This window comes from Castor canadensis, chromosome 7 (assembly GCF_047511655.1).
Source record: "Castor canadensis chromosome 7, mCasCan1.hap1v2, whole genome shotgun sequence".
Taxonomy (NCBI): Eukaryota; Metazoa; Chordata; class Mammalia; order Rodentia; family Castoridae; genus Castor; species Castor canadensis.
Genome location: NC_133392.1, coordinates 151,150,173 through 151,174,668, shown reverse-complemented (window position 1 = coordinate 151,174,668; position 24,496 = coordinate 151,150,173). Strand labels below are relative to the sequence as shown.

General features: G+C 39.3%; 1 protein-coding gene and 1 pseudogene across 5 annotated transcripts in view; both read right to left on the bottom strand.

Annotated features, from left to right (window-relative positions):
- The window catches only part of Fbxo42 (F-box protein 42), a 76,849-nt gene that overhangs the window by 19,541 nt on the left and 32,812 nt on the right, over nucleotides 1-24,496 (bottom strand). For 3 of the 5 annotated variants that reach the window (XM_074081230.1, XM_074081229.1, XM_074081228.1), the window contains 2 exons: nucleotides 23,246-23,362; nucleotides 13,225-13,359 (listed from right to left, as the gene is read on the bottom strand). In XM_074081230.1, the coding sequence (XP_073937331.1) occupies nucleotides 13,225-13,359; nucleotides 23,246-23,362 (252 nt within the window). Of the gene's footprint in view, nucleotides 1-13,224; nucleotides 13,360-20,727; nucleotides 20,801-22,578; nucleotides 22,616-23,245; nucleotides 23,365-24,496 lie in introns of those variants that run through there. The other 2 variants (XM_074081231.1, XM_020166381.2) reach the window with 2 other exon arrangements.
- Nucleotides 20,807-22,585, bottom strand: LOC109688108 (large ribosomal subunit protein eL33-like; annotated as a pseudogene).

Below are 24,496 nucleotides of genomic sequence, written 5' to 3'. Positions count from 1 at the left end.
GTTGGGAGGATGAAGCATCAGGATTAGGAGTACAAGGGCTATACTGGGCTCCAAAGCAAGTTTAAGGCCTATATTACATGAAACTCAGTCTCAAGAAAACACACACACACACACACACACACACACACACACACAAAACCTCCCAGAAAAAAAAAAAAAAAAAAAGAGTTCTGGTGTCACCATCTTTTATGACTCCCCACAGCACTTACTTTTTTATAGCTTCTGTCCTTTATGTGGGCACTGTCTTCCATTTCATGCTTTATTCATTCATTTATTTATTTAGAGACAAGGTCTCACACTATGTAGCCCAGGCTGGCTTGGCTGAACTCTCAATCCCCACTCCAATCTACTGAGTTGCTGGGGTGTGCCACCACACCTGGCTTGAGGAATTCTTGTAACAATTTCATTTTCATAAAAATGCCAACCAGGGTCCCCAGAATAAGCAATGGCAAAAATAATCATATGGTATGGATGTGAAATTCCTAGATTCTTTTGGTTTCATCTAGATTCCCTAGAGATAAAGCCAGTTTGCCTGATCTCTCATCCAAAGAGCCCTGAATAACTTAACTACCTCTGCCCATTACTAAGCTAGTAACTCAGTATACCAAGCTGCCAACTATTATCAGTTTCCACATCCTCTCTCCACCTGGGTATTGCTCTTCATATAACCTAAACAAAAACTATGAAAAGAAGGAATTACCATGTCTATCTTAAAGGTAAGGTAATTGAGATGTTAAATGACATCTCAGTTAGTAACTGTAACTGACACAGGTTTTGGAATGCTAGTTGGCATCTGCATGGCACAAAACTACATTTGTGTACTATCAACCAGTCACTTTCCTCCTGCAACACATCCCTCCCTCGCTTTAGTTCACTATTCCTACCAGTAAGTACCACCTTTTATTATTTGCCAAGTGGTCTTCCTACCTGAAACAGGACTAAGAGAACACAGCTTTCTGGGATAATTACCATGTCTGGAATATTTCTTAAAGTTGCCAAGTAGGTCTCAAGTAAGAACTGAGTCCATATGTCCATCTAAACTTATATAAGAATGTTGACTGCAGTTATAATCAAAGTAGAAATAACCCAAGTATCTATTAACCGGAGAATAGTTTGTTGTTGTTGTTGTTGTTGTTTTGGTGGTAGTGGGGTTTGAACTCAGGGCCTACACCTTGAGATACTCCACAAGCCCTTTTTTCTGATGGGTTTTTTTTTTCGAGATAGGGTCTCAAGAACTATTTCTCCGGGCTGGCTTTGAACCAAAATCCTCCTGATCTCTGCCTCCTGAGTCGCTAGGATTACAGGCATGAGCCACTGGCACCCAGCTTGTTTGTTTTTTAAAAGAAGGGAACAAATTCATATTATGGAAGACTCACTGCAACAAAAAAGGAAAACCACTGATAGATGCAACAATATAGACAAATCTCAAATACATGTGAAAGAAAGAACTCAGACCAAAAAAACTACGTTGTTGTAAACTTCTATTTTATAGGAAGTTCAAGAACAGACAGTGTGCTATACTGTTGGAAGGTGGAATACTAATTATCTCTGTAGGGGGAGGTACTAAAAAGAAAGGGACTGAGGAGCTTTCTGGAGGTGATGATCAAGGTGATCATCACATGACTGCATGATAGGAGATTCGTAGCTTGGTTACAGTACATGGTTTCTAGTTCCTGGCTTGTAACGCCCTCAGTTAGGCAAGTCATAGAAACTAGAATTTCTCTTCTAGCAAGGTGAGTTGCAGAAACCATTCTGGTCCTACAGAAATCTTCTGTTCTGCCCTGTCTGATAGATGACAGATTCTCATTTCTGAAGGGGTCCTGCCCCATACCTGGTAGGTAGGAATGCTGCAGAGACCAGGAAGAATCTGAACAGACAGGCCTTGCTGGATTTCTCTACCTAGTCTAGTAAATCTGCATAAAACCACAAGAGGACAGAATTCTGGAGGTTCTGGATAGCTGAACATGTGGAGGTCCCTGGAGGTCCCTTCCCGAATATGCATCTCTTTACCTGTATCCTTTGTAATACCTTTACAATATATTGGTAAATGTGTTTCCTTCAGTTCTGTGAGTCACTTGAGCTTGAGGACAAAGTTGTGGGAGCCCCAATTGACAGTCAGAAGCACAAGGGGCTTGAGATTGCCATCTCAAATGGGGGCAGGTTTGGGGACTAAGCCTTCGACCTGTGGGGGTCACTTAGATGGCATCAGAATTGAGCTGAATTAGAAGATACCCAACTGTTGACGATGGCTTCAGAACTTGATGCTGTCTTGCTAATGGGGAGAAGAAATCCCCACACCTTTTGAAGGCACAGAAGTCTTCTGTGTTGATTACGGTGGTGTGAAAAGTAGGGGAAAAGCATTGTTTTTCCCATATCAACTATATACATACATAAAGCTTTTAAGTTGTGCACTTAAACTTGTTCATTTTACTGTACATACACTGTCTTAATAGACTATTGTTGGGAGCCAGAAGCAGTGCACACCACTTGGTAGGCTGAGGCAGGAGGATCAAAAGTTGGAGGCCAACCTCAACTACATAGTGAGGCCCTGCTCAAACAAAACAAAACAAAAAATCCATTATTGGTGGTGGTGGTGGGAGGGAAACAGAATAGCTAACATCAAAGCTGGTACAGTGAAATGAACTGTAAACCACATTCCCATTGTTGTCATAGGGCATCATCAACTACTTTAGCCAGGAAGCAACTATTAGTAGAATTAAAATTCCTTGTTAGGTGTTCAAGAACCCATTCCTTACATAAAATGCAACCACCTTGTAAGTTACATATGTAAATCAAATGGCAAGTTAACATTTTAAGATTAGGTAATAGGATTTGAGAAAGCTTATTAAAATGGGAAAGAAGATAAAAAAGGGATACAAAAAAGCCAACTAATCAAATATAAAATTACCACCAGAGAGAGCTGTGGAAAAGAGGAATTATCAGGGGCAGTACTTATTTGAAAAGTAGAGTCAATTAAAGCATAGTTCAAGAGTCTATCTCCCAAAGAAGAGATGAAAGGAAGCTAGCTTCTGAACTTTGAGAGGATAAAGTAGCCTCCCAGAATTATCACAATTCTCACCTGCCTAGGAAGAACACCCAGTCGATTCTTTACAAAATCACCACACAGTGACAAGAGCTGGAAAACTTGAGAAACTGACCTGATCTTGATTACACAGAGAACAAACAGCTGAAAAGTGAGTCCCAGGCAGGAGTTGCTCCCCAGCACAGCTGACTGTCCTGGATATAATCCCTTCTGAGTGTCATTTCTGGGGAAGTGTAACTAGAAATGATTTGAAACTGTGTATGTTCCCCATTTAGGATTAGCCTTCTAAGGGCTGGTGGAGTGGCTCAAGTGGTAAAGTGCCTGCCTAGATAGTGTGAGGCCCTGAGTTCAAATCCCAGGACCACCAAAAAAACTAAATTAGGATTAGCCTTCTACAATTTTCTACAATTTCATTCAGCTCTAGATAGCACTGGAGATACAGGGAGATAAGGCTTCATACAAAATGAAGTTTATTATGACCATAAAACATGAAGTACTGTTACAAGGGTACTCCATGTATACCTCAGAATAAACAGAAACAGTGCTAGACAATATGAGAGTTTTACTGCACAGATACCCCAAGACCAAAAAGTGCTTGTGGAGACAGGAGGCAGACAGAATTACTAGATTTGAAAGCTGAGAGCTCTAAGGAAAGGAACTGCTCATTCTCAGTAATACTACAGGCTTCCATCTTAAATGAGAAATAGTTTTGAAGATCTTAAGGATAAAAAAGGCTCATGAGTTTGACCAAGTGAGTAAAAGTCAACGGGCGCAGGATTTTCAACATGGAAGAGAAAAGGCTAAGGATAGATGTTAATATTTTGGCAATCAATACATTTGGTAAACAAGAAAAAAATTCACAAGTAGAACTGGCCTTCTCATTTACAAAGAAAATGTTAAAACAATGAGATCAACACTATCTGTTTTTAAGACAGAGAATAAGAAGCCTGAAGTGCATTTGAAAGGCATGCATATCCTCTGGTTATGTAATCAGTAAGTATCTACTTCTTCTTCATCTCCACAGATTTGGCATTCTCAGAAATACTGGCATATATTTTGGTGGTACTGGGGTTTAAACTTGGCTTCACACTGCAGTCACTTTACCTTTACCACTTGAGCTATGCCTCATGTCCACAATTCTTTTTAAATGTACAAAATGTTTAGAGGTAAAACAACAGAATCTAAAGCAGAATCTAATTCCTATGAGTATACTAATACATTATTCTAACAAATTCCACATCCAATGTGACCACTGACACCTGAGAATTAAGCCAAAAGAAGGGCTGGGCAGTCTTTTCCCAGAACAGACTCTCCTCTCAGCTGTATCAGTCCCAGAATCCCTGACTTTAATATTTGTTAGTGGTATTACCACAGGCTCAGGAAAGGGAAGTAGGGAACACAGGACTAGGACTAAACTTTTCCACTATACACAAGATAATCAATTTACTCTATGGATAGAAAAGCCCATGTGTGCTCTTTTTAAGGTATTATTTACATTGTAAGAAAAACAATGACACCTTATTTATTTTTTTAGTGGTATTAGGGTTTGAACTCAGGGCCTCAAATGTGTTAGGCAGGCACTCAATCACTTGAACCACTTTGCCTGTTCTGTTTTGTGTTGGGTTTTTTCAAGACAAGAATCTCACAAACTATTCGCCTGGGCTGGCTTCAAACCTCGATCCTGATCTCTGCCTCCTAAGTAGCAAGGATTATTGCAGGTATGAGCCACCAGCACCCAGTTCAGTGATACTCTTGACACGTATTTCTGGACAATTCCAGCACTTTCCCGCATTTAAGGTATCTTGGCTTTCCTACAGACATCTGATTTGAACAATATTTTCTTCTGCCCCCAGCCCCAAAAAGTAAACTAACTTATCTGCAGTATTAGTCAGTAATTTGGAGGACAGGGTTAATTTTTTAGAGAATAGCCCTAAAGGGAGAAAACTATTTCCAATGGAACTTCTAATTCTGAAACCAGAAAGAGCTTAATTGTGTTGGGTCATAATAAAAGAGCTATATTGTCTCAAGCATCTCTTTCCCAATCAAAAATTTAAAAAGGCCAGGCCCTGGTGGCTCACACCTGTAATCCTAGCTACTCCTATATCAGGACAGACAGACAGACAGACAGACACAGACACACACAGACAGACAGACAGACACACACACACACACACACACACACACACACACACGGCTGGAGGAGTGGCTCAAGTGGTAGAATGCCTGCCTGGCATGGGTGAAGCTCTGAGTTCAAACCCCAGTACCACCAAAAACAAAAATCAAATTCTCTAAGCTGTGAAAGTTTCTTCAAATAATATACCCTCTGTTCCTTATCCTTTTCTGATTCTGATGATAAATGAAATGGTTAAATAACTTAGTTATTCCTCTAAAATTAACAGAATGTCAAGGACCATGGACAAAAAAGAAAGACTGAAAGACAAATTTCACAGTCACTCCACTGCATCCTTGTTCACTCCGGTGCTTCTCACCCTTCTTAAAGCTCAGCAGTCCTATAAGATATCATTTTTTCTTTCTGAAAGACATGCTTTGGAGTCCCCATTCAAAGCGTGGATGGAGCCTGGCGCGTGCCCCACTAGGCCGGGCCAGGGCCACCATGGACCACAAGCCCCTGCTGCAGGAGCCACCGCCATCCTACAACCTGGAGGCTGGACGGTCATCAGGTACCCCACCAACTCCATCGTGGTCATCGGAGGCTCCCATACTTGGATCTGAGTAGCCAGTGTGTCTGAAGATCGGGGGTCCAGGTGGCCCTGGGAGCAGCAGCTGTGAGGGTCAGGAATCCAGAGCCCAACTTAACAACTCCTGGCCACTAGCTGGCCCAGAAGGACACCCCGTGGTTCTTTGTTCCCAGCAGGAGTGTTTTTTTCACAGCCTCAAAGTAGAGGGACAGAAACTTTGTGATGACTGTGTTTGGAGGTTCTGAGGTGCAGCTAGACTCAGGATTCAAAGTCAAGTGAGCCAATGGGCTCTGCCTTGGCCCCCGAGGCTGTGCAGGCAGATTACAGAGTCCAGGAGGGGTTGGCAGACAGGGGGTCAGGGAGTAGGAAGTCAAGTGTGGAGATTGAGTTAAGAAAGCTTGGTTTGGACTTAAAAAAAAAAAAAAAAAGGTGAGGATGTACAGTCAGGTGCTGGTGCCTCATGCCTGTAATCCTAGCTACTCAGAGACACTTCGAGAGACCCTAACTCAAAAAATTCCATCACTAAAAAGGGCTGGTGGAGTGGCTCAGGTATAGGCCCCAAGTTTAAACCTCAGTACCACTAAATAAATAAATAGAAAAAGACTTAAAGGAGGAGAAGAGTAGTAATATCACAGTAGAGAAATATAATAAATACTATCTCAACTAGGTAATCAAAGTTAACATCAACAATGATAATCATGTTGATTTTCAAAATGTACTCTTGCTCTGATGAGAATGGAACATTCCCTCTTTGGTTCCCCTTCAAAATCTGTAACTCCCAAGTGACCATAAGAAAAACCCAAATTCAAGTTTAGTTTACAAAATACCTGACTAGAAGTCCTCAAAACTGTGTAGGTCATAAAAAAAGAAAGGCTAGAGTTAGGGAAAGTTCGGGACTCACAGAAACTATATGACTTAACAGTACATTTCAGATTGACCATGCACTGACTCAGGGATGGCCGGACTGCCCTCACCTGACCCGGGAACCACCCATGCCCTTCCCCACTCACTGATGGGGATGGATGGGAATTCCTGGTTCCTCCCTTCCCATGGGTTAGCTTACGTTTTAAAAGCACCTGGAGAAGAGAGGCATGCTCTCTGTGCTTCCTGGCTTCCACGTGTTATTTCCCTTTCCTAACTTTTAGTAAACTCCATTTACACCCACATGTCCTGCTATAGATTCCTCCAAGTGGGACACAAAGACTTTGGAAATCTTCTGATCACAGACTTCACCACTGCTGTTAACAGACAGAGGAAGCCTGGGAGGAAAAAGTCCAAATGTCATGTATCCACCATCCTATCCCCAACCCTAGGAGATTAGATAAGTGAGTCTGCTATGGGGCCAAGGAATTTGTCACCTGAGTAAGCTTTCTGGTGATGGATGGAAATGACAAAGAGCTTATCTTGTCCTCTTTCTACAGAGAGGGAAACTGAGGCCCAGAGACTGCTGAAGTGATAAAATTCAGAAGCAAGTAGCTTAGGAGAGGCAAGGCTAAGAGTGGAACAAACTTCTAGGTTGCAATATAGTAAGTATATTCTTCTAAAACAAAGGGCCTGAACTCACAAGCCATCACTTGGAATTGCATGTGAAAATGAAGAAATAGAAAGGGGGAATAAAACCTGGGAAAGAAGATTCTGTGGAGAGAATGTGGTGGGAAAACCAATTGTGCTCCTGGATTAAGTAGAGAGGAGAGGCTGAGCACTATATCCTTACCAGCGAATGATAACATTTCGTTCTTCTTCATGGCTGCATAAAATTCCACTCTGTATAGATACCACATTTTCTTAATCCATTCGTCAGTGCTGGGGCATCTTGGCTGTTTCCATAACTTGGCTATTGTGAATAGTGCTGCAATAAACATGGATGTGCAGGTGCCTCTGGAGTAACAGTCTTTTGGGTATATCCCCAAGAGTGGTATTGCTGGATCAAATGGTAGATCGATGTCCAGATTTTTAAGTAGCCTCCAAATTTTTTTCCAGAGTGGTTGTACTAATCTACATTCCCACCAACAGTGTAAGAGGGTTCCTTTTTCCCCACATCCTCGCCAACACCTGTTGTTGGTGGTGTTGCTGATGATGGCTATTCTAACAGGGGTGAGGTGGAATCTTAGCGTGGTTTTAATTTGCATTTCCTTTATTGCTAGAGATGGTGAGCATTTTTTCATGTGTTTTCTGGCCATTTGAATTTCTTCTTTTGAGAAAGTTCTGTTTAGTTCACGTGCCCATTTCTTTATTGGTTCATTAGTTTTGGGAGAATTTAGTTTTTTAAGTTCCCTGTATATTCTGGTTATCAGTCCTTTGATGTATAGTAGGCAAATATTTTCTCCCACTCTGTGGGTGTTCTCTTCAGTTTAGAGACCATTTCTTTTGATGAACAGAAGCTTTTTAGTTTTATGAGGTCCCATTTATCTATGCTATCTCTTAGTTGCTGTGCTGCTGGGGTTTCATTGAGAAAGTTCTTACCTATACCTACTAACTCCAGAGTATTTCCTACTCTTTCTTGTATCAACTTAAGAGTTTGGGGTCTGATATTAAGATCCTTGATCCATTTTGAGTTAATCTTGGTGTAGGGTGATATACATGGATCTAGTTTCAGTTTTTTGCAGACTGCTAACCAGTTTTCCCAGCAGTTTTTGTTGAAGAGGCTGCTATTTCTCCATCGTATATTTTTAGCTCCTTTGTCAAAGATAAGTTGCTTATAGTCGTGTGGCTTCATATCTGGGTCCTCTATTCTGTTCCACTGGTCTTCATGTCTGTTTTTGTGCCAGTACCATGCTGTTTTTATTGTTATTGCTTTGTAATATAGTTTGAAGTCAGGTATTGTGATACCACCTGCATTGTTCTTTTGACTGAGTATTGCCTTGGCTATTTGTGGCCTCTTGTGTTTCCATATAAATTTAACAGTAGATTTTTCAATCTCTTTAATGAATGTCATTGGAATTTTGATGGGAATTGCATTAAACATGTAGATTACTTTGGGGAGTATCGACATTTTTACTATGTTGATTCTAGCAATCCATGAGCATGGGAGATCTCTCCACTTTCTATAGTCTTCCTCAATCTCTTTCTTCAGAAGTTTATAGTTTTCCTTGTAGAGGTCTTTCACATCTTTTGTTAGGTTTACACCTAGGTATTTGATTTTTTTTGAGGCTATTGTAAATGGAATTGTTTTCATACATTCTTTTTCAGTTTGCTCATTGTTAATGTATAGAAATGCTAATGATTTTTCTATGTTGATTTTATATCCTGCTACCTTGCTATAGCTGTTGATGATGTCTAGAAGCTTCTGAGTAGAGTTTTTTGGGTCTTTAATGTATAGGATCATGTCGTCTGCAAATAGGGATATTTTGACAGTTTCTTTACCTATTTGTATTCCTTTTATTCCTTCTTCTTGCCTAATTGCTTTGGCTAGTACTATGTTGAATAGGAGTGGAGATAGTGGGCATCCTTGTCTGGTTCCTGATTTTAGAGGGAATGGTTTCAGTTTTTCTCCATTAAGTATAATGCTGGCTGTAGGTTTGTCATATATAGCTTTTATAATGTTGAGGAACTTTCCTTCTATTCCTACTTTTCTTAGAGCTTTTATCATGAAATGATGTTGGAACTTATCAAAGGCTTTTTCTGCATCTATTGAGATGATCAAGTGGTTTTTGTCTTTGCTTCTGTTAATGTGGTTTATTACGTTTATTGATTTTCGTATGTTGAACCACCCCTGCATCCCTGGGATGAAGCCTACTTGGTCGTGGTGAATAATCTTTTTGATGTGTTGCTGAATTCGGTTTGCCATTATTTTGTTGAGGATTTTTGCATCAATGTTCATTAAGGAGATTGGCCTATAGTTCTCCTTTTTGGAGGTGTCTTTGCCTGGTTTTGGGATAAGTGTAATACTGGCTTCATAAAATGTGTTTGGCAGTTTTCCTTCCCTTTCTATTTCATGGAACAGTTTAAGGAGGGTTGGTATCAGTTCTTCTTTAAAGGTCTGATAGAATTCAGCAGAGAATCCATCAGGTCCTGGACTTTTCTTTTTGGGGAGACTCTTGATTGCTGCTTCAATTTCATTTTGTGTTATAGGTCTATTCAGGTGATTAATTTCCTCTTGGTTCAGTTTTGGATGATCATATATATCTAGAAATCTGTCCATTTCTTTTAGATTTTCAAATTTATTTGAATATAGGTTATAGACTGCTCTAATTGTGGAAATTTGTCCCCAAAACCTTGAAATTTGCTCCCCTTTTGTACATGGATGTACAAAAGAAACTTTTAAAATCAGAACATTCAAATTTTAAATGTAAAATTTCTACTTTAAAATAATTTATCTTAAAGTAGCAGAAAAAGTCTGTGTGACTTATGATGGCTAGTCATTAAACGGATGCCAAAATTAGTCTCAGTTTGAATAAAAGGTAATTTATTTCATAAACTGTGGTTTAAACATTAGTTCTTCAAAGTATTTGTTAGTTCAAACCCCAGTGCCGGCAAAAAAAAGAAAGTACCTGTTCAAAGAATGGCTTATTTACTTTGGAAATTGAACATAGGCTGAGCCAAACCTGATTAAGAATTACGGTATTAAATGACCCAAACATTGTTATGTACATATGAATAAAAGAAAAAAAAAAAAAAGAATTACGGTGTTACCTGAACATTCAACTTCCTGGAACTACTTGGCACAGACCAGAACTATGTACACAATTGTACATTCATAATCACTGGCCAGGACTCCCAATGGCTTCTGTTCCACTCTCAATTATTTTATCTGAGTGATAAAACAATCAGTAGAGGACTTATACTAGGTCTCACTCCACAGCATCTGTGGTCATATATTCCCTCTAGTTCCTATACACAGTCAGTGTTCCCATCTCCAGTCCACCAACCCCTTCATTTGATTCTCCCTTTGTCACTATTCAAAAGCACTGCTCAAACAATTGTCCCTCCCCTTTATCCAAATTAGCTCCTTCCTCTAGAAGATCATCCCATCAACACATAAACATGCTACAAAATCTGTTGTCTTAAAAAAAAAAAAGGAGGGCAGGTGCTGGTGGCTCATGCCTGTAATCCTAATTATCTGGGAAGTGGAGATCAGGAGGATCATAGCTCAAGCCAGCCCAAAGCAAGTAATTTGTGAGACCCTATCTTGAAAATACCTAATCCAAAAAGGGCTGGCAGAATGGCTCAAGTACTAGTGTGTCTGCTTAGCAAGTGTGAAGCTGAGTTCAAACCACAGTACCACCAGAAAAAAAAAAAAAAAAAAAAAGAAAGAAAGAAGGGGTGGGTGCTGGGGATATGCTGGGGATGTAGCTCAGTAGAAAAGCAAGGCCCTGGTTTCAGTCCCCAGCAAAACATTCACACATACTAACCTCTCAATTCTACATTCACCTCCACATAGCACCTCATTTCTTTGCTGATCCTTACAGCAAAATGCCTCTAAATAGGTAAAAGTATTGTTTATACTGTATTCAACTCTTTGTTCTCTTAAAACTACTCCAAATAGACTTTTATCCTTACCACTCATCCAATATGCTGGACTTACCAATTCTTGAACCTCATATAACTTGACCACTTTGCTACAATTGACATACAGGGTTGATCACGTCCTGTTCTCTTGGAAACACCTTCCAAGTATGGAGCTTTTCAGATGCCACATTTTCTTGGTGTTCTACTTTGAGTTCTCCTTTTTTGGTACCCTGAATTCTAAATTCTGGGGCACCCTGGATTTCACTCACTCCCTTGGTCGCCTGGCTTTAAATCCATCTATAAGCTAATGATCCCTTCATGGTCATCTCTAGCCTGTGTGCCTCCCCTCAACAACAAATACCTACTTGCCCACCTGGATACCTTATTAGGCACCTCAAATTTAACATGTTTCAAATAGAATCTCTCATTGTTCCTGCCCCTCGTTTACCCTAATTACCCACAACTGCACCTTCTCAAATACCCAGGCTAAAACTGGGTGTCTATACCAAACCATGAGCAAGCGCTTTTCCTCTAGCAAGTCCACTCATCTTTCTGCCAACACCTAGTCCAACTTGCCAACATTTCACAGCCCTAGCCAAACAGTTGTACTTTTGAAGACTGAACTAAACAAGAAAGAGCAACCTCCATGCCCAATTTATCAAGGGCCTAAAGCACTGTCACAAAACGGAGGAGTACTAACTAGTATTAGTAGTAGTAAAGGGTACACTACTAGTTATTTTGTAACTGGAACAATCAAGGCTGCTCTGAAATGGAGTCAATGCTCGCACACCTTCAAATGCTGCAAGATCACCACCCCATAACTAGCATCAAAAGGTAAGGATAGCACCCTCCCCTCAGGCACCTTGTCCCCCCCCCACTAACTACCCCCATGCACTAAAATGGGTGGGTGAGTCAGGCACACCGACACACAAACAACTGTGTTTTGTTTCAAAAGACTCACTGGTGTTTCAGTTAGGAACTGATTTTAGTCAGGATTTATGACAGCACACAGAAACATTCCCTCGGGGAATCTTCTCATGGGATCTCTGCCTAAATGAGAATCTCACAGGACTCTATTAAACCTTTTTTTTTTTTTTTTTTTTAAGTAGTCATGTCAGGCTGACCGAGTGTCTCAAGCGGTAAGAGCGTCTGCCTAGCAAGCATGCGGCCCTGAGTTCAAACCTCAGTGCCGGGGCAGGGTGGGTTGGGTGGGTCAGAAAGCTCAGTTTCTTCCCCTCTAAAACTACACTCTAATTATAGATCTGGGTGAGGCAGCACTAGTTTGAGACAGTGCAAAGCAACTGTGTTTTTATTTATTTCCCTTACCCAGGAAAAGTTAAATCAAAAAGAAGAAAATAATCTAGTTTTTTTCTGCCAGAATTTTGGAATACTGGGGCAGAACAGGAGTGCACTTACTATGGAATCTTCCCACATGCCTGAGTTGTTAAGAGTAACTAGCAGAGGCATGTCCCATACACTCTCCAAATATGTGAGCTGGCAAGAACAAAAGATATTCAGAGACCTTAGTCCTGGGACAATAGCTTCTGTCACTCACTTACAGTTCTCACGACTCCACGTTTCTGCTCTTACCTCAACTTCATTCCAAACAGCACATCACACCTGTACAAGTACTTGAGAAAACCACACAGATGAATTCACACAGCAGCATAATGATTTTGGCAGGGCACCAAAAGTAATACTAATGGTAAAGTGTAATTTTTTTGGAATGCAGATGAACATTTTACTTAGCATTTTTACACAGCAAATTTAACAAAATACCAGTAACCTATGCTTGAGACCAACACCAAAAAGAGATCAAGAAGGCAAAGATCATTGGGTGACAATGGCTCACGGTTACTTAGGAGGCAGAGACAAGGAGGCCAGCCTGGGCAAACAGTTTGCTAGACCCTATCTTGAAAATACCCAACAAAAAAAAGGCTGGCGGAGTGGCTCACATGGTAGAGTGCTGAGGCCCTGAGTTCAAACCCTAGTACTGCAAAAAAAAAAGACAAAGATCAGTATTTCATCTCTTACCTGAAGCCAAAGGTCGAATCCACTCTTTGCTATTTAGATCAAGTCTCCAGAGGTCATTGAAGGCAGCATTGCAGCTGCTCTGGGTACAGCCTCCAAACACATACATAGACTGATTTGCATCATAATAGCATGCACCTAAGGAGGGAAAACAAGTAAGTAACTGTACTTTAATTGAGGCCCCTCCAACACCTTTGCCATAGCCCATATTTTTCAAAACTCAAATATTCTATACATTCAGCAACTCTGTTACCAGGTACCAAATTTCTATAATTAGCCTCTTCAAGTTAATCTATATCACATCATTTTTTTAAAATAAAGCACAAAAAGCTATGAAAATTTCATTTCTGAGCATTCTAAGCAAATTGACAATGATGTCATTAAGCAAGATAGTATAAACACAGCAAGCACACAAGAACTCAGATCAAGTGTGTTCAATGAGTAAAATTTCAGCACAGCTACATAATTAGTCTAAATTTGCTTCACTGTCCTCTAGGGCAAGGCAAAGATGATGCTAACAGATGTTTTCTATCCTCATTCCTCTCTTCCAGTCATTTTATATTTCCAAATGAAAACTGAAGCACAAATTGAAACACAACTGTATCACAAATCTCTATGAAACACAATGACAACAAATGTGAAAACAATTTTGATCAATGCCATGAAAATCACACATAAAGACTAATGTGACTAAAACAACAGTTTTAATGAATTCCAAAGTACGGCCAGGGGAACTTAGTAGTATGGCTTTGAACTGGTCCCAAAGCAGCTGAAAGAAAAAGCATGGAAGTTATTAGGTCCCTAAGTGTAGCCAAAGCTACCAACACATGGTGGCTGTTGTTTACTACAAAATTAGCATGGTAAGAAACATTTAAAAAGTACCAAAGTCCCAGACAAGAGCCTTTTTAAATTAGGTGATTATATACACATGACTGAGCACAATTCCTTAGAAAAAGAAGCAAAGAGCTATTGCTCTAAAACCAGGACTGACTCCAGAGTATACAGTCATGAGGCTGAGAGCTGAGCTTTGCTACTCTGCCTCTCACTGGCGGCTCACTGGAATCCTAGCCTTTGGAAAAACTGACCATACTCCTCACAGCCTTGCATTAACCATCTTAGATTTCAGGAAAAGACCTAGGCAAAGCTTTCCATTTTGCCTACTTCATGAATGCCAGAAGGGAAAAAGACCTTTCCATTTTCATGTAAAAGGAAGGACAAAGGGAAAAGAAATCCAGGGCTTCAGTGCACCAGTGCTTGACTTCAGTGATCACCAAGCTATTTGTAGTTCAGTTTCGCACATGACTATTTTTAAGATCTGTTCTGAACTATGACACCACTTACTCAAGTCCAGAAAAGAGAAATGCTACTATTGACTCATCCAATGCCATGATATAATTACCTTTGTGATATACACTAGCTCTGGGAGTAACCTCTTCTTTTTCTTAACTCAACCCCCCATGTTAGGCCCATTAGTAATCTCTACATTAGGAAGGCAAGTCAAAAGAGCAAATGAGACAGTAAAAAACAGTGTGTTTCATCAGTTGACTGATGACTGAGTAATCTCAGTCAGTGAAATGAACTCAAATTATCTGACAGCTGACATTGTACAATAATAGAACTTCAGGCTTTTCAATTACCAAAGAAACTAGAGAAAACAAGATGTGAAGAAAGAAAGCCTTATCTAATAATCAATAGGCTCACACTCGTAAAATATGTACCATATGCCCAAAACTCATGTACAATGATACATAAGGCTTAAGTGGTCTAACATCTTCCACTGACTACCTTTAAAAATAACTTTGAGTCTATATCTAAGTGAGTTTTTTTTAATCCACATCTCAACAAGAAACTCTACTTAATAAAGTAGAGTCTGATAAAATTCCATTGCTCATTTCAGATTTGCTAAGAACTGCAAATAAGAAGGATTAAGTTAGAGGACAACAGACAAAAAAAAAGGGTAATTACTAGAGCCACATTTTGATCTCCATTAATGGAGATCAACTGGAGATCTCTTGGTGCCCTTCAACCTATCTTGAACTAAAAACCCCAACAAATGCGGCAATTTTGAACTGAGCCAACCAGTACTAGGCAGAAAATACTCTTCTCCTTTTAATAATCCAGACCTTCAGGACAAAAATTAGCAATGTTCTCTGGCTTCTGAAACCTTCATTAGTGTCCATTATAATGTTGCTTAATAAGATAAATCCATCATTTCAAAACTATGAGTCAAGGGCTAGTTTATGTCTCCTTGTTCCTCAGATATAAACTCTTAGCTGCTCCCTTCATTTAGCAAAAGAGCATAGATTCTTTATTTCTCAAAGAGATAGCAAGCATTCTTCTTCTCTATTTGGCTTGAAAACGCAGCCAAGTAGCTGGGCCCCATGAGGTCTTTACCACATGTATTTTAATCCTATACTAAAATAGGGCAATCCATATTTTTCTGCTTCTCTTTTAAAAAACAAAGGTTTCTGGAAGAGGAAGGGACAGCCTCAAATGTGAAAACTAGTAAGACTAGTAAGATAAGTTTCATACACAACTGTGTGTGTGTGTGTGTGTGTGTGTGTGTGTGTGTGTGTGTTTTGAGGTATTAGGGATTGAACTCAGGGCCTCAATACTTGCTAGGCAAGTATTCTATCTCTTGAGCCATGCCCCTCAGTCCCTTTTGTTTTGTTTTTTCCAGACAGGGTCTCACACTAACTTCAATCCTCCTATCTCTACTTCCAGAATAGCTGGAATTATAGGAGTGTGTCCTTTCATTGCACATTCATTGTCATTTCATTTCAACAGCACTTTCACTATCCCACAATTACTTTTATTGACCAAAGTCAAGTATTAAGCTGGAAAAGGAAGGAAGTCAGTTTAGGGAACTATGTTTAGAACTCAGATATTATACTGAGAAAGTTATCAACAACACACTCAACTATCTTAAGCACCCTGCTGAACTTTTGCTTCCTGCTCCTTTTTATTTAAAACACCTAGACATTGATCGTAGTGGGAATAATCAACAAGTTCAAATAGGCCTTTCAGAAAAAATTAAGAATTTGAGCAATTCCCAGTGTTCAAATAGTCATTTCCTTTCTTCTCAAGCTTTCTACCCAAATTTAAGGTTTTCCTTTTGGAGTATCTAGACCACTGGAATGTGTTATACAAAAGTTATGGTTGACAGGGAAGGTGTGGTGTACATGTCTGTAATCCCAGCACTGAGGAGGCAGAGGGAAGGAGGAACATGAGGTGGGAGACCAGCCTAAGTTTCATACCAAGATGCTGTATTAAAAACACCAAGGGTGGGAGGCATATGTGCTATAGTAGTACTTGCCTAGCATGTGGCAAGGCCTGGGTTTAATCTCCATCATGGCAAAAAATAGAAAATAAAATTAAAAATTAAAAAGTTATGGCTCACAGTACAGTATTGAGACTGTTTATTCTAACTGAAGTGGGTTTGATTGTTCCATGAATAAGTATTACAAGATACATATCTCAAATTACTATCTAATAATCCCTATTTAAACACAAGTCAAATATTCATGATTTAATTACACACAGCAAGTAAACAGCTCTTCAGGGTTCAGAATACTTTTCTATACTTCAATCATCTCAAGTGCAAGATCTTTCTGTAATTTCCTATTTCCATGGTGCTTGGAGCATTTCCTGAACAAATGGCACATTCCAATTTTTGGACTTTCAGATGTTAAATTCTTTTTTGTTTCCCCACTTGTCTCCAGGGAAAGGGCCTGAGGCATTTATCCCATGCTTAAAGAGACTATGCTGTCCTGGTCTCAATTCTACAAGCCAGAACATATTTGATAAAGTCTATAATTACCTAACTCAGGAACAGGTTATCCAGCCTGGGCCTGCCGGCTCCTACAGGAGAATTGACAGCATGTGGAACTCCCTGAACTCCCTAAATACAAAAAAATTTTCCAAAGCATGATTTTGAGGGGGGAGGGCAGGGGTCAATGAACCTGGAAAGGATATTCCATATGAATTAAGACTGGCCTGATTAGACATGCACTAACTCACAAAAAAAAAAAAAAAAAAAAAAAAAAGACCACCCAGGAGAATTAGGCTTTTTGCTTCACCTACCTTTTTTGTCCTAGAGTTTTTCTTACATAGGAAAAACTACTATATTTATTCTTTGTTGTGTTTAAGTATACAAATCTTTAGAGATATTAAATTTTACTGGTTTCAGCTATTAACTGAGTACTACAAACAAGTACAAGATGTCTACGACATGGAGCCTATCTGTCCTCAAATGGCAACAATGCTGTGGAGGAGAGACACCACTATTAACCCACCATTACACAGCTTAAAACATGTTTTTAGAAGAATGTCCTCAACTACATTTCTCAGTAACCCTGTCACATAAATAAAATTTGTCACATACATTTTACAAATGCAGAACTTGTGGGTCAGAGGGGCCAAACTTCATTCCCAAGCTCAAAATTCTTTCCTTTACTGATGCAGTCTTTCTTAATAACATAGATAATAACAGCAAAAACAGATGGTCATAAACACAAGGAAGGTGTGCACAGTGTACTAGGGGAATACAGGCAGAGGAAGAGCTTAATCTCCAAGGTGGGAACTTGAGGATAACTGTGAATAATGTGGCTTTTGGCTTTGCCTCTGACATATATTTATATATAAAATGACACTTTATATATACATAGGACACTTTTAATTAATAAGGGCAAAAAAATTATAGGGATGAAAAAGATACAGGAGAGAAAAGGAAGGAGAAGGAGAAGGAAATCACAGTTTCCAAGCAAAGTCATAAATTAGGGACGCTTAAGACATAAGGTGGAGGCTGCAGGCTTGTGTGGCTCAATAAAGCATGGCGTGTCCTGACAAGGGCTCCTGCCATTCTGGCCAGGACAATTCTTTTCATTCTTCATGTACAGAATCAACCATCCTACTCACTGCAGTACATTTAGCATCCCTGGCTCTTGCCTACTACTGACTGCAGTGTTTTCCAGTAGAAATGAACAAACAAATTAACAATAGCAAAAAATAATGACTTCACCCATTTCCAAAAGCCTAGAAGGTAGCACTGTCCCCAGTTTTAGACAATAGTGTCTGATCCAGATTCACATAAAGAGAGAAGGGCAAGAAGACCTTTAGAAGCATATCCTGGGTGGGGGGTGTAGCTCAGTTCAGTGGTTGAATGCATGCTCTGAGGCCCCGAGTTCACTCCCCAGCACTACAAGGCGCGAGGAGTGTACCACAACAGATTAGAGAAGACATAATGACTAGACTGAGAACAGGATAATGGGAAAAAATGAAACGGTATGAGGGAGCTAGAACAGAATCAATATTTTGGACCTTGCTGAGGAGAGGAAATCAGGATAAATCCAAAATTCATCTAAGAGAATGATAATGGCATTAGCTAAATTAAGGAAAGGAGAAAAACTGGGGGTGGGGGGGAACTACTGAGTTCCACTTTTAGCTGACTGAACATGAACTATCTAGTATCTCTATAGTAACAAAAGCAAAGAATTAGAAATGTGAATCTTTGAGCTCAACATGAATTGCAGATAAGAAAGAAAACTGACATCAAGGGATAGATACAGAAGAGAAGGAACGAACTGAGAGAAAAAATTAAAGAACTCTGTTTCAATCCATCTTAAAAACTGCTCCTTTCCCTGTAAGGTCCTTTTCAGTTTGCCAGTTAGCTAGACAGATGGAAGAAAATAATGGGAGACAGACCAAAAGAAATAATGAGACACAAAGGCTGGGGTGGTCTGGCTCAAGTGGTAGAATACCTGCCTAGCAAGTTCAAACCCCAATACCACCAAAAAAGACATACCCAATACAAAAAAAAAAAAAAAAAAAAAAAAAAAAAGGCTGGCATAATAGTTCAAGTGGCAGAGCACCTGCCTAGTCAGTGTGAGGCTCTGAGTTCAAACCCCAGTACAAAAAAAAAAAAAGGCTGAGCTGTTGCTAAGCTAATTATTCATCTTTCATAATAAGATTTTTCTATTTAACCCAGTGTTATGGTTTGAATATGGATGGTAATCTCCCTCTCCCCAAAAAGATCCATGTGTTAAGATGCTTGGCTCCCCAGAGTGGCCCTATTAGGAGGTTCTGTGAACCTTTAAGAGGTGGGGCTTAGTGAGAGGCCCTTAGATCTAGATCACTGAAGGCATGCCTTTGAAGAACCTCAGTCTCTCTATCTCTCTCTACTTCCCGGCTTGCTCCACCATGCACTGTCATGAGGTTCAGGCCTGCTAATCTCATTCTGGAATTTCCAGACCTATGAACTAAATAAACTTTTTTTCTCTTCAAAAGTTAATTTTTGGTCTGGTGGAGTGGCTCAAGCAGTAGAGTGCCTGCCTGACAAGTGTGAGGCCCTGAGTTCAAACTCTAGTACTACCACCACCACCAAAAAAAAAAAAAAAGAAAAAAGTTCATTTCCTCAAGTATTTCATTATATTACCATGAAATTAATACACCCAATTTCATTCAAATTCACTCACTGTGGATTCTAAAACAACTCTGCCTCAAAGACTAGTCTTTGGAAACCTTATCTCCACTTCTCACCCCAATTATCTGTCAGTAAGTGAAGTTATCCCTTTCTCAATAATAAATAATGAACCTAATGGTTCTCCTGTAACTTCATTTATAGTTTAGTCCAGCAGTTCTGAAGTGTGGTCTATGAACTCTTGAGATCCTTTCAAAACTGCTTTTATATGATAGCAGTAGTAACAGTACTTCTTTTTTTCCCTTAAGACAAAGTCTTGTTTCAAACTTCTGATCCTCCTGCATCTGCCTCCCAAGTGTTGAGATTACCCACATACACCACTACACCCAGCATCCTTATATTCTTCACTGGCACTCACAACACAAAAGCAATGGTGGGTAGCCAGCACCGGTGGCTCACACCTATGATACTAACTGTTTGAGAGGCTGAGAACTGGAGGATTGTGGTTCAAGGTCAGCCTTTGCAAACAATTCTCAAGACCTTATCACCAAAATAACCAGAGCAAACTGGACTGGATGTGTGGCTCAAGTGGTAGAGCACCTGCTTTGCAAGCAAGAAGCCCTGAATTAAAGCTCCAAAAGAAGCAATGGTAGGTATAAATGCTGGAGTTGTAGCATCACTCAAGGTAGTGGTATTTACTATTATAATCAGTGTTTGTCAGGCACTCACAGTTTAAAATAAACAAAAAGATTTGGACTGCAGAGAGTTCTTGAATAGGTTTTTAGAATGCCCTCCTCTCCAGAGGTCCAGGAATTACTTTTGAGGTCCACTGCTCTAGCTGGTTAACAAGAACACAAGTAAACATAGCTCCTGAGAAAACTGAAAACACAGTAATAGTCTGGCCTGTTTCTTTGACCTATTTAGATCCAATTCAAAGACAATGAGTTCTAAGTATTTATTGAACACCTCTGGAATATAGGAGTGTAACATATGATCTGGGGTAGCCCTATGATTCTCATCTCCTGGTATTTATACCCCTGGTCAATCCCTGTGTCATCAAGAGAACAGAAGAGAAGAGGTATACTCACTTCTGAGATTAGGTTGTGCTTCTGAGATTACTGTGCTTCTGTCTTGGTGTCTGCCTCTCTCATATCATTTGCTCTGTGGGAAGCCAGTTGTCATGTTTAAGCAGCACTTTTTGTTATTGTTTCAATAAAAACAGCTTCACTTTGCAAGTTTGAGCAGCTCTGTGGCTTTCCACAGAGGGGTCTCCTGTCAACAGCTATCTGAGCAAGCTTGGAAGAAATTCTCCCTTCCCTAAGTCAAGCCTTCATGTGACCATAACTTGGCTGGCTGACAGATGGCAACCTCATCAAACATCCTGAGCCAGAACTTCCCAAATAAGCCACTCCCAAATTCCTGACCCTCAAAAACTTTGTGAGATAAGAAATATTGCTTTAAGCTGCTAAGTTTTGGAGTAATTTTTCATGCAGCATGGATAACCAATATATGCTCCTTCCTATCTACCAAAAGTTCAAAATGTAGACTTTTTTTTTAAAGATACATACTTACAAACTACCAATGAAAGACAATATGAATCAAGAATCAAATACTAATAATTCCTAAGTAGAATAGGAAAATTTTTGCTGTTAGCTGAAGGGTTGAGAAAAGGTTTTACAAAGTAGCCTTTGTAAAGAAGACAACTGAGTCTTCAAGGAGTGGCAAGGTTCAGCAAAGTGGAGGGAAGTCCAAGAAGTTAGAAAGCAAGTCTGGCAAAAGCAAGACTTGTGGTAGTTTGTTGAGGACAGCCTTGTGAAAATCTGGGAGAGTAAGTGGTAAATTTAGGCTCAGGTCAAATTCAAAAATAAGATTAAGTTTAGATTTTATTTTATAGGCAATGTATAGGCACTGAAGATTTCTGAACAGGAAGTTAACACAATTAGAGCAGAAATTATGAGATTTCTAAGAGGTCCCCTCAATTCTGCCCCCACCATCGCTTTCTGCAAACCTCAATGAACTTGCTTTTTGAGTAACCACTAACAAAATACACCTTTACTGATCTAAAATACACCATACTTTCTTTTAAATACAAGAGTACAAATTCAGCCAGTAATTCTCACTACTTGGGAGGCAGAGATCAGGAGAATCACAGTTCAAGGCCAGCCCGGGCAAACAGTTCTTGGGACCCGCCCCTCCCCCCCATCTCCAAAATAACCACAGCAAAATGGACTGGAGGTGTGGCTCAAGCAGTAGAGCATCTGCTTTGCAAACTCAAATCCTGGAGTTCAAACTCCAGTCTCACCCAAAAAAAAAAAAAAAAAAAAAAAGGACAAATTTACTTTTCAATAGTTTCAGACCTTGAAGGGTACATATTCTGTGTCCAATGGCCTTAACAGGAATGTTGCTTTTGAGTTTAGCCTGAACATGTCAGTTTCCATGGGCATGAGTTACCTTTCCCCACATTACTCTGGGTTTATTCAGTTTGCTGCCAGGAGTCACTGTTTTTTCATGTACATAAGCGTATCTCTTGCTCAAGTAGAATTTGGTTTCATCATGGGGATAAACATCTTCAATTTTTAAGAACAGTCGTATGCTCCCTTTGTTTGAAGATACCCCACTCCAGCAAAAATGGCCTTGCACCATAGCCTTCCTGACATATTTGCCCTTAAGAAGCCTATCCCCAGTAGGCCTCCACAGGCTCCAAGAGCAAAATATACCATACTTTGATGTCACTTTTGTTTCTGGTGGTACTGAAGTTTTAACTCGGGACCTTGTGCTTACTAGGCAAGCATTTTACCACTTAAACCACATCCCCAGCCCTGATCTAACTTTTGATGGAAGGATATGAATCACTACTGTAGTAAGATAGTGTCTACAAAAATCAATTAAAATAAAGAGTTAAAGGACTGGGAGTGTGGCTCAAGTGGTAGAGGGCCTACCTAGTAAGCATGAGGCCCTAAGTTCAAACTCCCAGACCTGTTAAAAAAAAAAAAAAAAGTTAAATCTAGAATGATATAAACAGCTCTAAATCACATTTACTTACCAGGATGCTTTATTTATAATTTTACTAATCAAATTTTTATTTTATAATCAATACCCTTCATTCAATCTGTTTGTGACTCCAAATTCCATATTGCTGAACATAAAATACTATGTTAAAACAGTTATCTTCAGAGTTAGTGCTAAAGCTTGGCTATGCCCTAAGCAGGATCTCAGAAACACTCTCAATGCATATCGTTCATGGGTTTCCCCCTCAAATGATATGTCAAATGTTTAAAATTCTAAGAACATCATGACCTCTTTAGAGAAAAATCAAACAAAAAAACCCAGACTATTAATGTTATTAGCAAAGCACCATTTGTTTTGTCCAATGCCAGGCATTGAACCCAGGCCCTCACACCAAGGCAAGCATTCTACCACTGAGCTACACCCTCAGCCCCTATAATATATTTAGGATCACTCTTTCCTAATACTGGTTATAAACTTAATATAAACTCACATTTTCCATTCTCTTCTTTAAAAAGTCAGACAAAATACATGCCTCCAAAACAGTCTCTGGAAACATGAACACAGACACGATGGGATCTGCTTTCATACAATACTTACTGTGTGAGAACCGCTGAGTGATTGGGGTTCCAGGATAAGGATAAGTTCGGCTCTCCCACTGAATGTTTCCTTCTTGGACAGCCTTCATGAAGCCATGATAACATTGGTGGGCTACACCTAAAGATAAACAGGACAAATGCCTCAGCCTGGACACTTACTTTCAGGGAAAACTGTTAAAACTGTGTGTTAGGAAAGGGGACGGGTGTTAAGGGAACATAATGAAGGGGCAAACCTGTTCAAAGCATACTGTATACATCTGCGGAATGAAAATGAGACTCCACTGTACTATTAACACATATGCTAGTTAAAAAAAACTTTATCTTTCAACTGTTTTGTCACTTTTTTATAAGTCATAAATTTTTTTGCAGGTGTCCAAATTTCTTTCATTTTTACTCAAAGAGAGAAAATAGAACCAGAATTTCAAAATAAAAAAATACAATCCTTTAACTTATCAGATAAAAGGTTAACGACTTGCTCACAGTCACAAAATTAGCTCACGCTATAACTCTGATTCCCTTTAAGTTATATCATGAGGCAAAACATCAAGAAACTTGCTATTATTTACTCCAAAGTAAAATGGATAAGGTAATTTAGCTTTGTGAGAAGCTATGATAAAAGTCTGTAATATAACAGGTATTCAATAAATATCTGTAGCTTGACAATACAAATCAAGCATTCTCCTACCTTAAGCAACAACACAATAATTAGTTTATTATAGATTATGAGATTACAAATTCAAGGCTTTTCAAAAAGCAAGCTCTTATTATAATGGTAGACAAATGTCGTTATACATTTGTCCAAGTAAATAAAACATACACCAGGAGTGAATCCTAATGTAAACTATGGGCTTTGGGTGGTCACTCTGGTGGGTGATGTTGATAAAGAGGTGGGAGACATATAAGAAATCTTTATACCTATTTATCTGCTGTGAACCTAAAACTTCTGTGAAAAATATAGTCTATTAAAAAAAAGTAAAAGCTTCATGTTTCTGGAACAACCTATTTTTCTAATACATTCTTTCCAAGGACCAGAGCAAAAATTTGATCAAAGAGTACAATCAATTAAATTATGTTTGGAAAGAATGTATCAATCTTGAACTTATTCCACCTTAGGGTATCCTCAGCAAGAACATAATACATACTTAAACATTTTCTAATGATGGTCACTATCCTCCTACTATAAAATTCCACTTCACTGAACTCAGTTCAAAAGAGTTGAAAAGAATTGTATTTTTTTCTTTTTCAGTGGGAC